The following is a 17260-nucleotide window of genomic DNA, read 5'->3' as shown; positions in this document are numbered from 1 at the left end:
TTCGTGATTTTTATTGAAATTATTTACTTTTCATAGTTTTTCAATTGGAAAACTTTGTGGTATGAGTGATTGGTATTCAATCGGTGCACGTGTTTTGATATTGGATCAATTTTTATTCATTCTTTTGTGTTTGAAAGTTTAATTTTTATTGGAACTTTCTGTTTTTTTATCATTTTCGTGATATTTGCGGAAAATTGAGTGAATCATGAGCGATATTTCGACCTATATTTCGGAGCAACGTGCTTTGCTAAATTTGTTGGCCGGCTATGAGGCTCGTTTTGATGCTAGGGAAATATCGGGTAGGACACGTGGTTATGTTAATGCTTTGGCGCAGAGAATTGATGATATCTTCACAAGATTTGAGTCACAGCATGACACAATTATGCGGCTTATTGAGGAATCCTCAATAAATGTAGACGATGTTCCATATATTTGTGAAGATGTTTATTTTAATTTTTCGGAAATGTATTTCTCCTTTAAAGGGAAATTGATTGACTCTCATGCGGATCCAAATTTAGCACAATCCCCGATAGCGAGCACATTTGTGGCTCATAATGGTCGCTCTGATACTACAATGAGTTGTGACTCAAAACTTCCCAAAATCTCGCTTCCCAAATTCACCGGAGAATATATGGACTGGATACCATTTCGGGACATATACTTCTCTCTTGTCCACCAAAATGATTCACTAAATAAAATTCAAAAATTTTATTATTTGAGAAGCACCCTCGGTGGTGAGGCTGCAAATCTCATAAGAAATATTTCTGCCACAGAGGCAAATTATGATTCCGCATGGAAGATATTAGAATCTCGTTACCACAACAAACGTATGCTTGTTGGTAACTTGATTTCTAAACTTTTCGGTATACCAAAATCAAATGGTGAATTCCAATCAATCAAAACATTGCTCGATTCTGCACAAGAGTGCATATCATCTCTACAGAACCTGGGTTTGGATACCAGGACGTGGGATCCTATTTTAATCCATTTACTCGTTCAGAAACTTGATCTTCAGTCTCGTAGAGATTGGGAGCAATCTTTAAAATCCTCTACGGAATTACCATCGATTTCTGAACTTTTCTCTTTTCTGGAAAGAACTTTCCGGACATTAGAATCCATGACAGACGAGTTCCCCTCTTCTAAACAAACGCCCACTGCGGGTACCAAGAGGAATGGTAAATCCCATTCACAGAATCGAAAGACTTCATGCCATTCTGGCCAAATTTCGAAATCGAATTCTTCTCTTTGCATATTTTGCGAAAAGACTCATAACATCGCAAAATGTTTCAAATTTCTGGCATTGCCGCTTCAGAAGAAAATTAATTTTCTTACTAGCAGAAATGCATGCCAAAATTGTTTTGTGGTTGGGCATGACCCAAGAAGTTGCAAATCTCCATTTCGTTGCATAACATGCAAAAAGCAGCACCACACGGTGTTACATCCCGATGAGTCTACGAACGGAACAGATACTACACCCGGCATACTCTCTGTTGCTGATCAAGTCACTTCGCATGGTGTACAAACATTCCATACTGTTCTGCTTTATACCATAAGACTGAACGTCATGACAAGTCGTGGGAGATTTACCTTGAGGGCGTTATTAGACCCAGGATCTCAAGGTAGTCTGATTTCTGAGTCGACTGTTCAACTTCTTGGTCTTGAAAAAGTACGGTCTCGATGTCGAGTTATTGGCATCGGGGAGGACAGTGAGAATATATCGAAATATGCTGTTGAGCTTGACTTGTACACAAGAAAACAAGAGCTAGTAATGTCTTGTACAGCCCTTGTTCTTCCAAATTTATCGTCATATATTCCACACCCTTCATCTAGGAATATTGAGCTTCCAGATATCCATATGGATAATCTAGCTGATCCTTATTTTTATCAATCTGACTCCATCGACTTACTTCTTGGGGCAGACATTTGTTCAAGGATAAAAATCCCAACCGAGTCCTTTGTACATAATGATTTGTTCTTTCAGAACACTCATTTTGGTTGGGTGTTTTCTGGTCCAAACACTTCATTATCTTTTCATCGAATTCATATTCATAATGTGAATTTGGATAACATCCTCAGATCCTTTTGGGAACAAGAAGAGATTCCCTCAGTGAGGAAACTTACAAGTGAGGAAGTTGCTTGCGAAAAATTATTTGAGGAAACCACTACAAGGACAGAAACTGGTCGGTATGTGGTAAAATTACCATTTAAATCTATCCTAAGGGACAGTTCGTCCCCAGTGCTTAATAATAATGTCCTCAATGCTTTTAGACGATTGAGACATTTGGAGATTTCATTCTCCAAGAATCCTTTGTTTTGCGAAAGTTATAGGAGATTCCTCAGGGAATACGAAAGTTTAGGACACATGACAAAAGTTGGTATATACCCCAAAGATGTGTCGCAAAATTCGTACTTTCTTCCACATCACGGAGTTTTGAAGGAAAACAGTACCACGACGAAATTGCGAGTGGTTTTTGATGGCAGTAGCCACTTAAAAGACTTCACGTCTTTGAACGAAGAGCTCGCACCTGGACCTGCCCTTCAAAATGACCTCCCAAGTATATTGACCAGGTGGAGACGTCACAAAATAGCATTCGGCGCAGACATAGAGAAAATGTTTCGACAAATAGATGTCTGTCCGGAGCATAGGAAATTTCAGCAAATTTTGTGGCGTCATGATCCATTTGATGAAATTTCGATTTACGAACTTAATACTGTAACGTATGGTACATCTTCGTCCCCTTACCTGGCTATACGTGTACTGCGACAATTAGCTCATGATTTTGGCCACGAATTTTCCGAGGCAGCTCAAGTTCTTGTACATGACTCTTATGTTGATGATATAATTTCTGGTTCTGATTGCTTGGAGAATGCAATTCCATTGTACAATGATTTATGCACCCTCTTGAATAAGGGAGGTTGTAATCTGCGTAAATGGATTACAAACTCCAAAGAACTTTTGCGCAAAATACCAGAAGGACATAGAGAGTCATCGGTGACATTGAATTTTGACAGAGATAATGTCGTTAGGACTCTTGGCATTGAGTGGAACACAAATAGTGACACTTTTTCTTTTAGAGTGAATCTGGATGAAAATCCAATTATTTCCAAACGAAAAATTCTGTCCGAATCCGCACGACTTTATGACCCGTTGGGTTGGTTAACACCAACCACCGTTGTAGCCAAATCTTTATTCAAAGAACTGTGGGAACGTGGCATAGACTGGGATGATAAAGTCCCACAGGACATTGAGGATCGCTGGCTTAGGCATAGACACTCCTTATCCAAATTGTCCAATTTGAGTATCCCCAGATGGTTGCAGTGGTGCCGTACTTCTCAGACAGAATTGCATTGCTTCTGCGATGCTTCTACTACTGCATATGCTGCAGTAGTTTATATACGAATCACGACAGTCAATGATATTTTCATTAATATGCTCCAAGCTAAATCGAAAGTGTCACCAATAAAAACCGTTTCCATTCCAAGATTAGAGCTCTGCGCTGCTGTTCTTGGAGCTAAATTGACACAGAAGATAAAAGAGTCTCTAGTAGATTTGAATGTGGACGGTATTTTCTATTGGAGTGACAGTTCCACAGTTTTGAGCTGGGTCCGTAAAACTCCTTCGAATTGGACAGTTTACGTAGCTAATCGTGTAGCTGACCTACAGCGCATGACCAACCCAATTCAATGGAGATATGTTCCATCTGCGTTGAACCCTGCTGACTGTGCATCTAGAGGTGTTCTAGCAGAGGAATTAATTGAGAATCAGGTTTGGTGGTACGGCCCATCTTTTCTATATAAGTCCAAGTCTTCATGGCCACAAAACCTCCCGAATCTGAACACATCGGAGGAGAAAAGATGTGCAAGAGTTTGTGTTAATTCTGCATCTAGAAAGTCATACCCTGAGATACTCACAAAATTCTCGAAACTCCATACTTTACTACGTGTAATTGCATTATGCCTACGCTTTTGTCACAATTGCAAAGATTCTAAACATAGGGTCACCGGCTCTTTATCGGTTGGTGATGTCAATAGGGCCATGAGTATATTGGTGAAATTATCTCAGGAAATAGATTTTCCTGAAGAAATGTCAAGACTTTCGTCTGACCAAATAATCACCCATAGCCCCATTTTGAAGCTTATGCCATTTTTAGATGACAATGGCATAATTCGTGTTGGAGGACGTCTACATGACTCCAATTATCCATACGATTTGAAACATCCTTGTATTTTGGCCAAATCCAACCCATTGTCCACTCTAATTATACTGGATGCACACGAAAATACTTTGCATGGCGGCGTCACATTGCTTTCGATATATGGCAAGGACTTCCAAGCAGATAATGGGTAATTTACCTCGGGCTAGGTTAAACATAACACGCCCCTTCAGACACAGTGGTGTCGACTATGCCGGCCCTATATCAATTAAAATGTCATCTTTACGTTCTGCTGTTGTCTCGAAAGGATACATATGTTTATTTGTGTGTATGGTGACCAAAGCCATACATTTAGAGGCGGTTTCAAATCTAACTACTAGTGCTTTTCTAGCCGCTTTTAAACGGTTTGTATCCCGTCGAGGCCAATGTAGTGATCTTTATTCCGATTGCGGCACCAACTTTGTTGGGGCCTCAAAAGAACTACAGGTTCTACATAACAAAAATCAGAAATCCCTGCCTGAAGAGCTTCGCCATGCTCTGAATCTTAAATGTACCACTTGGCATTTTATTCCTCCTGCTTCCCCCAATTTTGGTGGTCTTTGGGAAGCAGGTGTGAAGTCGGTTAAATTTCATTTGAAACGTGTAATAAATGACCGAATTTTGAATTTCGAGGAGTTGGGAACACTTCTTTGTCAAATCGAGAGTTGTTTAAATTCTTGCCCATTATGTCCTTTGTCGCCCGATCCTTCTAGCTTTGAAGCGCTCACCCCAGCGCATTTTTTAGTAGGTGAACCGACGACATGTCTACAAGACGAATGTTTGCTGGATACAAAACCCGACTTGCTGAGCCGATGGAAAACTGTGGAGAAGCTAAAACAACATTTCTGGAAACGATGGCGAAATGAATATTTGAATCGCCTCCAAGCTCGCCCTAAATGGCTTAAAAGCGAAAATGAACCCAAAATCGGCGATCTTGTTCTTGTTGTCGATGATCGCTGTGGTCCAGGACAATGGTTGCTTGGTCGCGTGGAGAATGTTCATCCAGGTCCTGATGGCCTTATAAGGGTGGTATCAGTTCTTTTAAAAAACAAAATAATAAAAAGACCAATATCTAAAATATGTTTACTTCCAGAAAATACGGCACAAAACGACATTAAGTCCAGTAATACGGAAACCAGTAATCTCCAGTAATATACTACTCACCTCTTTGGTCACCACTCACTCATGAGGATAAAATATGGATGGGGCCTAGTTAATACGCTGTGAGTCGGAGCATAGCGGAGGAAAACCTCAACTAAAATTCTCCCAACGATAGGCCATCCTATTTTATCCTTTATACTGGTTCAAGAACTGCGTCCTTAGGGGGGAGAATGTTGGCAAATCATTAATCATCACTCATAAACCATCATCACCATTCAAACATTCAATTTATACAATTTTATTTATTAGTACTAAATTTAAAACTTTTCATTATATTTCATTATTCATTCTATATAATTGTTAATTACTACAATGTACCTATTAAAATGATCTACACTATTTGCATTTCATTCATACTCAACTACCTTCGCCACCACTTTTCTGTTCCCTATTTGTTTTTTTTTTAATATTCCCAACTTTGCACATTAAATTCCAATCTACTTGGGAATGCAGAATATTAGGATGTAGATGAGTATGAATGAATTACAAATGTTCAATCAATCGATACCGCGCTGTATGTTTATCAATGGTAAGACTTACCATTGATAAACATACACACACCTAATTACCTACATATTTGCGTGGGTGCACCAATCGTTGCAGCCAAAGACAATAAACTTGAGGAAGATAGGAAATTGGCTTGCGTCATACCAAATGTTGCATTTGCCATGTTAGTTCCATACATGTTTGTAGTTTTTTTATTTGTTTTTCGTTTTTATTTTTTAAACGAAAAACTTAATTTTCTTAATGAAACAATGTTGAATTTTAGGCAACAACAAAAAAATTACATTTTCCCGTTTAAGGAAATTTATTTCGTACACTAAATTTCTTTTTATTTGCATTTTAATGCTATGTCAATACTTGTCGTATACGCGTTTGGTTCGAGTATGAAACTAACACGGTAAATGGTTTGATCTCCTCAGTAGCCAATTACCTATCTTCCTAGAGTTTATTGTCTTTGGTTGCAGCAACAATTGCCCGATGGTTTGATCAAACCTGTTTGATTGTTTGAACATTTGAGCAATAGAAACCAAAGCTTGCTGGCAATGGATTTCAATTAAATCGATCTCTTTTTCTTTGGACCAGCAAAGCATCCACATTAAGTATTCTAATAATTCTAAACATTTATTTCAGCGAAATAAAATTTATTTGATACTTTGTGTTGTTTTAAATTGAACCTTTTCTTTTAATTATTCTATTGGTTTTTAATCAAGAGAATAAATTTCTAAACACGGTTCATAATCATGGTTGCCACTAGAGCCAAAAATAATCTACCAAAATTTTATTTCTATAGAAAATTTTGTCAAAATTTTATTTCTAGAGAAAATTTTGTTAAAATTTTATTCGGTTCATAATAAAATTTTCATCATTGTCAGAATTTTATTTCTATAGAAAATTTTGTCAAAATTTTATTTCTATAGAAAATTTTGTTCAAATTTTATTCGGTTCATAATCATGGTTGCCACTCGAACCAAAAATAATCTACCAAGATTTTATTTCTATAGAAAATTTTGTCAAAAGTTTATTTCTATAGAAAATTTTGTTAAAATTTTATTGCTGCAGAAATTTTTGTCAAAATTTTCTTTCTATAGAAAATTTTGTCAAAATTTTTATTTCTATAGAAAATTTTGTGAAAATTTTATTTCTATAGAAAATTTTGTTAAAATTTTATTTCTGTAGAAAAATTTGTCAAAATTTTTATGTCCACTTTGTCAAACTGAATTATATACGTATTGGATCGATCTTTTTTGATTTAATATATATCACGTATGGACTTACATACAATTTAGAAGATGGTGTTAGGAGGTTTTAAGATGCCTTGCCATCGGCAAGCGTTACCGCAACTTAAGTAATTCGATTCTGGATGGCAGTGTTTAGAAGAAGTTTCTACGCAATCCATAATGGAGGGTACATAAGCTTCGTCCTGGCCGAACTTACGGCCGTATATACTTGTTTTCAGTGTAGAAAACTAAAAAATTAAATATAAATAAGATCGTTTAATATTTTGACATTTGCCGTTTTTGAAAACAATTACTAAAAAAACACGTTGTGTTTTCCCCAATGTACGTACGTACAAAAATACATATCGTACATTTTAAACGTTTACTCACACTACGCTAAGTACTAGCTAAATTTGAAATTACCTACACAGTGTAATTTCAAATTTACACATTTCATTCAAGTAATATTTTATTCGGAGCGGAGCGGTTTTTCATTTGGAAACCGCTCCGCTACGGATTTTAGAAATGCCACTCCCGCTCCGCTCCCGCTCCGGCAAAAAAGGGCTTGCTCCGCTCCGCTCCGCTCCACGCTCCGGATCCCTGGTCTCAACTGATAATTTGGAAACATTTATGGTGGAGGATTGAAGAATCTCAAACGGGTAATCAGAACTCGTGTCATATACCTGATCAGAACAAGGCCGTATTCAGGGGGGGGGGATGAGGGGGATCAAACCCCCCCCGAAATGAATGAATATTTTTATATAAATAAATATATATTTTTAGCTGCATAGAAAAATCTTATCGAAGATGTTGAAGAAAAGCTTACACTCAAAAAAAAAAAAGTGAACTCTCTATTTCACTAAAGCCAATTTAACTTTATGTTAGTTCATGGAATTATTATGTTTGGAGAAAGTTTCATTTACTCTAATAATTTTTTGTGTACGTTAGTTAAATTAACTAAAACCAAGCAAAAAATATACTCAAATAAAGCATAAAGATGAACTAAATTCGTGTCTTCCACAAAATAGTTCAGAATTTCTTTCAATTTGTAAATTTTACCAAAAATGCGTCCATCATGAACTTCGTATGTCACTAAAGACATTCTTGCAATTTTGAACTCCAAGTTTTTCCTTCAAACTACAAAATTTTCTTTAACAAGTGAAAAAACTTAGTTATGTCTAATAAATTTTCTTGAATTTGTCGAAAAATATTTACTTATTTTTTATGACATCGGCGTGATGCCAACGTTTGTAATACTGTTTAGTTAAAATTTTCTACAAATATTAAAAATTTTCAAAAATTAACCGAAAGTTTTCTTCCTGGTGGGTTCACTGTTTTTTCAGTGTAAGGTTTTATTTTGAAAAACGCTTACCTATAAAACTTGCACAAATCATAGAATACTAGTTGAAAAGCCCGTCAAACGACGGTCGAAAAAAACAAATTGTTTTTGTTCTCGCACCACATTTCATTTTTGGAAAATGTCTTTCTGCTTTTTATTTGTGTTTGTTGTTCTTTTTGTGAACATGACTTGCATTGTTTGGCCATAGCAACAACAACGAAACAGCCAAACACACATGTGTAAAGAAATGGCGCAAACCCTGCGAAAAGAACCTGCCTAATTCAGCGATGGAAGCACTTGGAGAGTGCAATAAAAAGATATTTCCAAACGTGCATATTCTTTTAAAAATTTTGGTCACTTTGCCAGTTACTCAGGGATGGAAAATACAATTTTTAAGAAAGTACAAAAAAGGTATTTTTTGAGCGGAAAGGTACTTTTTACTAAATTTCACAAAAATTTCACTGGAAAATTATTGTCAAGAGACTAAATTTTAAAGAAAATAAAATTTTGACAAAATTTTCTATATAAATAAAATTTTGCAAAAATTTTCTGTAGAAATAAAATTTTGCAAAAAAAATCTGTAGATAAAAAATGTTGCAAAATTTTTTCTATAGAAATAAAATTTTGCAAAAATTTCCTATAGAAATAAAATTTGTACAAAATTTTCAATTGAAATAAAATTTTGACAAAATTTTCTATAGAAATAAAATTTTGCAAAAATTTTCTATAGAAATAAAATTTTGACATTTTCTACCGAAATAAAAAAATCGATAATATAGAATCGCATTCTTTTTTCAACTAAAACATTCTTGAAGTTCAATAAAATCCTGTTTTTGACTATGTCTTTTACAAAATCGAGATTTTCTTCCCACATGAACATGTCTGTTTTGCCATATTTGTAAGAGACTATTAGCAAATAAGATTGATAAAGACTTTCTCAAAATATTAAAATATTTTGTCAAAGCTATTGTACCATGAATCTGATATCGACTCAAAAATGTCTACACAAAATGTACTAAATCATTCGCGGGGGTACTACGGTACTGACCGGGGTGAAAAAGTATTGAAAAAAGTACTATAGTACTGCATTTTCCATCCCTGCAGTTACTACGTACTCATCCGAACTTTCATTTTCAACAATGAAGAGATTAAAGACGTATCTTAGAAATTCGACTAGCGAGAATAGACTCAATGGATTGGCATTAATGTCGGTTCATCGCCGAATAAATGTGCCGACTGAAGAAGTAATTGATTTATTTGCTGCCCAAAAAGCCCGTCGGCTCAATTTAATATTATAAAAATATTGTATACATACTTATGCATAAATAAAATTTTCTACACATGAGATTATGTGAATATTTTTTTTTAAGTTGAACCCCTCCCGAATTAAAATCCTGGCTACGGCCTTGGATCAGAATATGTCTATAAGAAAAAATCTGCAAACAAATTGCTAATTTCTTCACATCCATCAGCCAAAGAGGAGCCATGTTTAAAAAAATTAGGCAGGGTATAACATCTTCTTTTCGAATTTACAAATTTATAGAACATTTTGAGATTATGCTTTAACTGTTGTTTGAGAGAAGTTAAATAATTACGATAGACAAGTTTATTCTCATTATTGTATTCGGACCTTGAGATTGTATATAAGAAAAAGTTGACTGCAGATCCAGTTCTCTTATATTTCTTTAACAGCTTATTTTTCTTATTTTTCAATTTCGAAAGCTTTGGAGTATTCCAAGGAGGACCAACTGTACTTAATCTTGGCTTCAATGGAACTGATTCAGAAAAACATTTAAATATAGTGTTGTAACATTTTTGAAGTATTACATCAAGGTTAATAGAATTTAAAATATCATCCCAGTTTACAGAATATAAAAGATTATTCAATTTCACGTAGTCTGTTTTAGCAAAACAATAAGTTCTGTCGGATTTACACACCACTGTATTCCTTTTACTTTTATGAAAAGATGAAAGAAACACCTGTGTTAAACCAGTTGGGTGATATTTATCTTCAGGTACTACCAGATGATTACAAGGATTAACACAAGCATCACTAGGTTGGTTGACAAACACTAACATAAGTCTTAAAGCTTTCCTTGATTATTATATACACACACAAAAATTATCACTAACATTTTTTTAATTAATCACTTAATTGAATTTGGAAACGGATTCAATTAATTATTAAATCAAATTTTAAAAAATATATGACAGAACGCATTTTAGGCTGTCCATTACATCTCTTTTAAAGAGAACATGTTCTCTTTTTGTGTTCGTATCTTTTTGTTCACTCTCTTTTTTTTTGGTGCCGTATTTTTATGTCCAACAGTGCTCTTTATGTACTCTATTCCAAAAAAAAAAAAATCTTAGATTGATTATTAATTATTAAGTCAAATCCGAATAAAAACCAATTAAAAAAATGATTGATATTTGTTACATTTCCAATTAAAATATTAATTGATTCAATCAATTTGTTAATCAATTCAGAAATAATTTTCAATTACAAACGTGATTGAAAATTTTTCCGTTTCCAATTACACATGTGATTGATCCAATCACATGTGTAATTGAAATTTAATAATTTTGAGCATTGGAAAGAACGAAAAGAGAACAAGAGAATGGGTATTTATTCAAATATGTATGAAATTGAAAAACACGATTGGCGACATTCTGTCTGCTGCATTCAAAATATGTGCTTACATAATTTGAACGCAACAACAAATCATAGCAAAGCGTTGAAATAAATAAAGTGTGTAACAACAAATGGCCACGTGGTAAAGGTTTTAAAAAATATATGACAGAACGCATTTTAGGCTGTCCATTACATCTCTTTTAAAGAGAACATGTTCTCTTTTTGTGTTCGTATCTTTTTGTTCACTCTCTTTTTTTTGGTGCCGTATTTTTATGTCCAACAGTGCTCTTTATGTACTCTATTTCAAAAAAAAAATCTTAGATTGATGGAATTTTATTTATTTAGTAGGAATTCGCCACAATTGTTCGCCACTAATTGTTCACTGGCTTAAATCTGTTGACAAATTAAAGGCCGGAACACAATTGCGACGTTTCGACGTACGGCGTTAAAATTAGAAATAGATGTAATTGAACGTACGACGTAAATACGCCAATACGTTGTCGTCGTCAATTGTGGGCGAGATCGTAGGAACATGTGTGTTTTATTTTTGTTAGCGTATTTATACCCTTCACCACTACTGTGGTACAGGGTATAATAAGTTTGTACATTTGTATGTAACGCCAAGAAGGAGTTATCATAGACCAACCTTTTAGTATACGGATCGGCTTAGAATTAAATTCTGAGACGATTTAGCGATGTCCGTCTGTCTGTCTGTTGGTGTATTTTTGTGTGCAAAGTATAGCTCGCAGTTTTAGTCCGATTGTCCTAAAATTTGGTATAGGGTCCTGTTTCGGCACAAAGACGATCCCTATTGATTTTGGAAAAAATCGGTTCAGATGTAGATATAGCTGCCATATATATTTTTCACCGATCTGGTCATAATTGGCGTGTATATCAACCGATCTTCCTCAAATTCCGTGCATCCGAACATTTTATGAGTCTCGAAAAACTTGCAAAATATCAGACAAATCGGTTCAGATTTAGATATAGCTCCCATATATAGCTTTCGCCCGATTTACACTCATTTGCCTGCAGAGGCCAATTGTTTGCTCCGATTTAGTTGAAATTTTGCATAGGGAGTAAAATTAGCATTGTTACTATGCGTGCCAAATTTGGTTGAAATCGGTTCAGATTTGGATATATCTCCCATATATAGCTTTCGCCCGATTTACACTCATATGACCACAGAGGCCAATTTTTAACTCCGATTTAGTTGAAATTTTGCACAGGGAGTAGAATTAGCATTGTAGCTATGCGTGCCAAATTTGGTTGACATCGGTTCAGATTTAGATATAGCTCCCATATATATGTTTTTCTGATTTCGACAAAAATGGTCAAAATACCAACATTTTCCTTGTTAAATCGCCACTGCTTAGTCGAAAAGTTGTAAAAATGACTCTAATTTTCCTAAACTTCTAATACATATATATCGAGCGATAAATCATAAATAAACTTTTGCGAAGTTTCCTTAAAATTGCTTCAGATTTAAATGTTTCCCATATTTTTTACTAACATTATGTTCCACCATAGTGCATTAGCCGACTTAAATTTTGAGTCTATAGATTTTGTAGAAGTCTATCAAATTCTGTCCAGATCGAGTGATATTTAAATGTATGTATTTAACGGATATGATATGGTATCGAAAATTTAGATCTACAAAGTGGTGCAGGGTATAATATAGTCGGCCCCGCCCGACTTTAGACTTTCCTTACTTGTTTCGAATTTATTTTGTTTATTTTTTAAGAAAATGTGATTCTTTTTTTTATTGTTTTATTGTATATTTATTTCGTTGTTTCTATCCTTAGAAACTATTATTATTTTAATTTTAACATCAATAAAATTATATATTATTTAATAAAGAATTTTTTTATTGTAAACTCTTTTTTAGTTAAAATGTTCTCTTTTTTTAAAGCGAAAGTTCTTTTTTGAAAATTATCCATATGGAAACCCTAACGCATTTGAAGTTACCTGTGTTTGTGTTTTGTGGTATTGTAAAAATGGAAAGAAATTTACGTTTATTGAAGGTAAGAAATTATGAAATGTGAATACAGTTTTCCATTGAAGCCTGTTTACATTAAACGGACTAAAATAATATATTTTTTATTCATTTCTTTTAGTTACCAATTTTATTTCGTGAAATTGACCAATCAATCCCATCAACTACATCATTTTATCAAATATATAAGAATACGTTTGCAATCGAAGGGTGGTTACCGTATTGATTTTTTAAAATTATAATTTTTTTTCACTCCTAGTTTTCTTAAAACCAAGGGCGGTATGGGTTTGTTGGAAGATTCACCTTGAAGTTGCGAAGTAGCGTTGGCATTAAATTGCATTTTTGTTTTACCTGCCTTTTTCAGTTTGAACCCAAGTAGAGAGCAGTATATTTATCTATCAGATATATAAACTAATGAACTGAATTATGTAATGGTAAAAACTTCTTTCTTTTGGATTTAAAAAATGAAAAATATTTGAAAATTATAAAAATATGTATTTTCCATTTATATTTTTTCTAGCTCCAGAATTTGCAAAGTATCATCAATATAATACCAAATATCACATTGCTTTCCCATTATTTTAGTCTTTGATTTGTTCAAATTTTATTAGACGATTTCAATGTGTGGAAATTTTGGAACGGAATTGTTACTAAAATTAAATTACCGAGGTCCTCAATACACCTTTTTATGCTAAAAGACTACAACTGCAAAAGAATTCTGGAACTAAGAACTGAACTTGATATTCTATGCAGGTAATGTTTAACAAAATTAACTTTTAATTGACCAAAATTGAATTCGAATTATTCTGTTTACTTTCAGAAAAACTAATTTAGCTTACAGGCTGCTGATTTATTGGAAATCAAGGCGCATCTACATATTAGAAGGAACATGCTGACATAGTTATTATGATAAGGAAGATAATGTTTTATATAGTTTATTTTTTCACCCTATAGTTGTTATTGATAGTAATTGTATGTGTAAGTTATGTTAGAACAAAACACACAAATGAAAAGAACCAAATATATTTGTCTATTGCATAATTCAAAAAATAATAAAATATTGAATATGTTTTATAAGAAACACATATTTTCTTTTATTTCAAATAAAACTAAATAGGATTTTGGGGGCGCAATATATAATTTTTTTGATTGAAATTTATAGCCAATTTCAATTAATTATTTAATTGAATCAATCAAATAGTTGATTGATTTTTGTCGCGAAAATTTTAATTGATTCAATCACACAATTAATTGATTCCGTGACAAAATTCAATTAAATCTCTATTTGAAAATCGAGTTGGTTTTCAATCAAAATGGATGATTGATAACATACTATCATTTTCGTGATTGAAGACATTTCAATTTAAAAAAATGATTGAATCCGCGATTTTCGTGATTGAAATAAACATAAAAAATTTTGTGTGCACGATTTATTTGAAACGCCAAGTTTAAATAATGGTTCAATACTACCATTTGTAGTAATATTAGTAGACATAGACATAGGTATAAGAACATTACTTTCAATTGATTGATTCCATGACATTAAAGGGAGATTAAAGTCGCCAAAAGCATGTAAGATGTCTGTACATTTTGATAACTTAAATGAAGATAAAATGGCTGAAACATGATAATTATAAACACTCAAAGAGGAGGGATATACGAGGGCAGTTCGGAAACTTCTTAGCCTAGCACAAAAAGCGCGGTATGAACAGAAAAAAATTTAAGTGTTTTGGAAACTTCCATCTCTGTTATGAACACATGTTAAATTTTGTTTCGATCTGGCAACTCCTTCATACAGAAACAAGTGTTCAAAAAAGACGCATCCGCAATTCACAATGATATGGTGAATGTGTTAGGTGAAAGTGCTCCTTCATATGCAACAGTAAAAAATTGGGTTGCTGAATTTAGGTTATGTTAGGTTAAAGTGGCAGCCCGATTAAGATTCAGGCTCACTTAGACTATTCAGTCCATTGTGATACCACATTAACTAAAAGTACCTATTACATATGGGCACTTCTAGTTTTAACCGCTGAACCTTCTTGATTATTTTTCTTTGTTGAACCAACCAGATTGTTCCAAAAACATTAGCAGACTGCTTAAGTTAACGTTTTCCAGGTCCGCCAGTAATCTGAAGCTATATGCCCCTAAAATTTGCTTACGCCTTACACAAAATGCAGGGCATTCACACAAGAGGTGTTTAATTGATTCCTTTTCCTCCGCATCATGACAGCTCATACAATAGTCATTATACTTCGCACCAATAGTTTTTGCAAAATCGCCTATCAGGCAGCGACCCGTTATAGCAGATATTAGGAGTGATATCTGACGTCTCGAGAACACTAGCATATCTAGTGTGCGGTTTAAGTTTAAATGGGGCCATATTTGCTTGGTGTCGTTACAACCCTTGCAATTCTCCCATCGAACATTTGCCATCACAGCCTTCTCACGCAGCATGAGCTTGCAGGTAGCCAGGGGCATACCAACAAATTCTAGTTCCCCTAGAATATGAAGGTAGTCCCTTGCCTTGCCAACTCATCCGCTTCGCAGTTCCCCGGTATTTTTCTATGGCCAGGCACCCATATTAGGTAAATATTGTACTGCTCTGCCATCTCATTAAGAGATTTGCGGCAGTCGATGGCCGTTTTCGAGTTGAGGAACACAGAGTCCAAGGATTTTATTGCAGTTGACTGTCTGAGTATATATTAATGCCCACATTTTTTGGAACATTATTTCTCAGCCAATTCGCCACCTCTCTTATTGGTAATATTTCAGCTTGAAAAACACTACAGTGATTAGGAAATCTGTTCGCTATTCGAAGTTCCAGATCATTAAAATATACTCCGAAACTCACTTGTGCATCCAATTTGGAGCCATCAGTATTGAAATCTATATATTCTTTATTCCCCGGGGTCTGTGTACACCACGCCTCACTGTTGGGAATTAGAGTTTCAAACTTTTTGTCGAAAAGTGGTTTTGCCAGGGTGTAATCCACTACGTTAGGCACATCTGGCATTACTTTGAGGACCGAACTATGACCGTACATTTTTTCCGACCACAGCGATAGCTCGCGCAACCGCACAGCCGTTGTTGCAGCTGACTGTTTGGCCAAAATGTCTAAAGGCAATAGATGCAGCATGACATTAAGGAAATTTGTTCCTGTCTTGCTGAATGCGCCTGAAATACACAAACACGCCATACGCTAAACTTTATCTAAACAAGTCGGTTTCTGAAGTGCCGGCCACCAGACTACAACACCATATAGCATTATAGGTCTAACCACTGCCGTGTATAGCCAATGCACAATTTTTGGTTTAGTCCCCACTTTTCCCTATCGCCTTTTTGCACGAGTACAAAGCTACCGTGGCTTTTCTCGCCCTCTCTTCAATATTAAGCCTAAAATTCAGCTTCCTGTCCAAAATAACGCCAAGGTATTTTGCACACTCACCAAAGGGAATTTCAGTGCCCCCTAAGGAAATGGGCCTAACCGTGGGAGTTTTGCGATCTTTGCAGCACATGACTAGTTCTGTCTTTGCTGGATTTACCCCAAGACCATTATCTTTCGCCCATTTCTCAGTCATCCGTAGAGCTCTCTGTATAATATCTCTGATTGTGGATGGGAATTTTCCCCTGACTGCTAGCGCCACATCATCTGCGTATGCCACCACTTTTATCCTTTCTTTTTCTAGGGAAACCAGAAGGTTGTTTATAGCAACATTTCAAAGAAGAGGTGATAGAACTCCTCCTTGGGAGTGCCTCTGTTCACATACCATTGTATGTTTGCTTGCCCTAGTGTGGCTGAAATACGTCTCTTTGTTAGAAGTTCGTCTAACAGCCTAAGTATACCTGGATCTACATTCAGAGTTGTCAGTCCATTTAATATCGAGCTCGGATGGACATTATTGAACGCATCTTCGATGTCTAGAAACGCCACGATTGTGTATTCTTTGACAGATAGTGAGCTTTCAATAAAGCTAACTAGTTCATGCAATACGGTCTCAGTAGACCTGCCCTTCGAGTATACATGCTGTCGTTTCGAGAGCAAACTTGAATCCACGCTAGTTCTAAGATACATGTCTATCATCCTCTCCAGGATCTTAAGTAGGAATGAGGATAAGCTGATTGGTCGGAAATCCTTCGCACTCGAGTGAGAGGCTTTTCCTGCTTTAGGTATGAAGACGACTTTTGTTTCCCTCCACTTTTCTGGAATATATGCTAAGT

The 17260-nt window shown here is 35.0% G+C and overlaps 1 protein-coding gene across 1 annotated transcript; it reads left to right on the top strand.

The window, feature by feature from the left end:
• The first annotated feature begins 205 nt into the window (after nt 1–205).
• LOC142225004 (uncharacterized) lies at nt 206–5345 on the top strand. Its single transcript, XM_075294780.1, has 2 exons — nt 206–4344; nt 4388–5345. The coding sequence occupies exons 1-2, from the start codon at nt 206–208 to the stop codon at nt 5343–5345; spliced, it is 5097 nt and encodes a 1698-aa protein (XP_075150895.1).
• Nucleotides 5346–17260: the final 11915 nt, after the last annotated feature.

The sequence above is a fragment of the Haematobia irritans genome, chromosome 2 (assembly GCF_050003625.1).
Source record: "Haematobia irritans isolate KBUSLIRL chromosome 2, ASM5000362v1, whole genome shotgun sequence".
NCBI classification, from domain to species: domain Eukaryota; kingdom Metazoa; phylum Arthropoda; class Insecta; order Diptera; family Muscidae; genus Haematobia; species Haematobia irritans.
The sequence above is the reverse complement of the archived record's forward strand: the minus strand, read 5'-3'. Positions and strand labels throughout refer to the sequence as shown.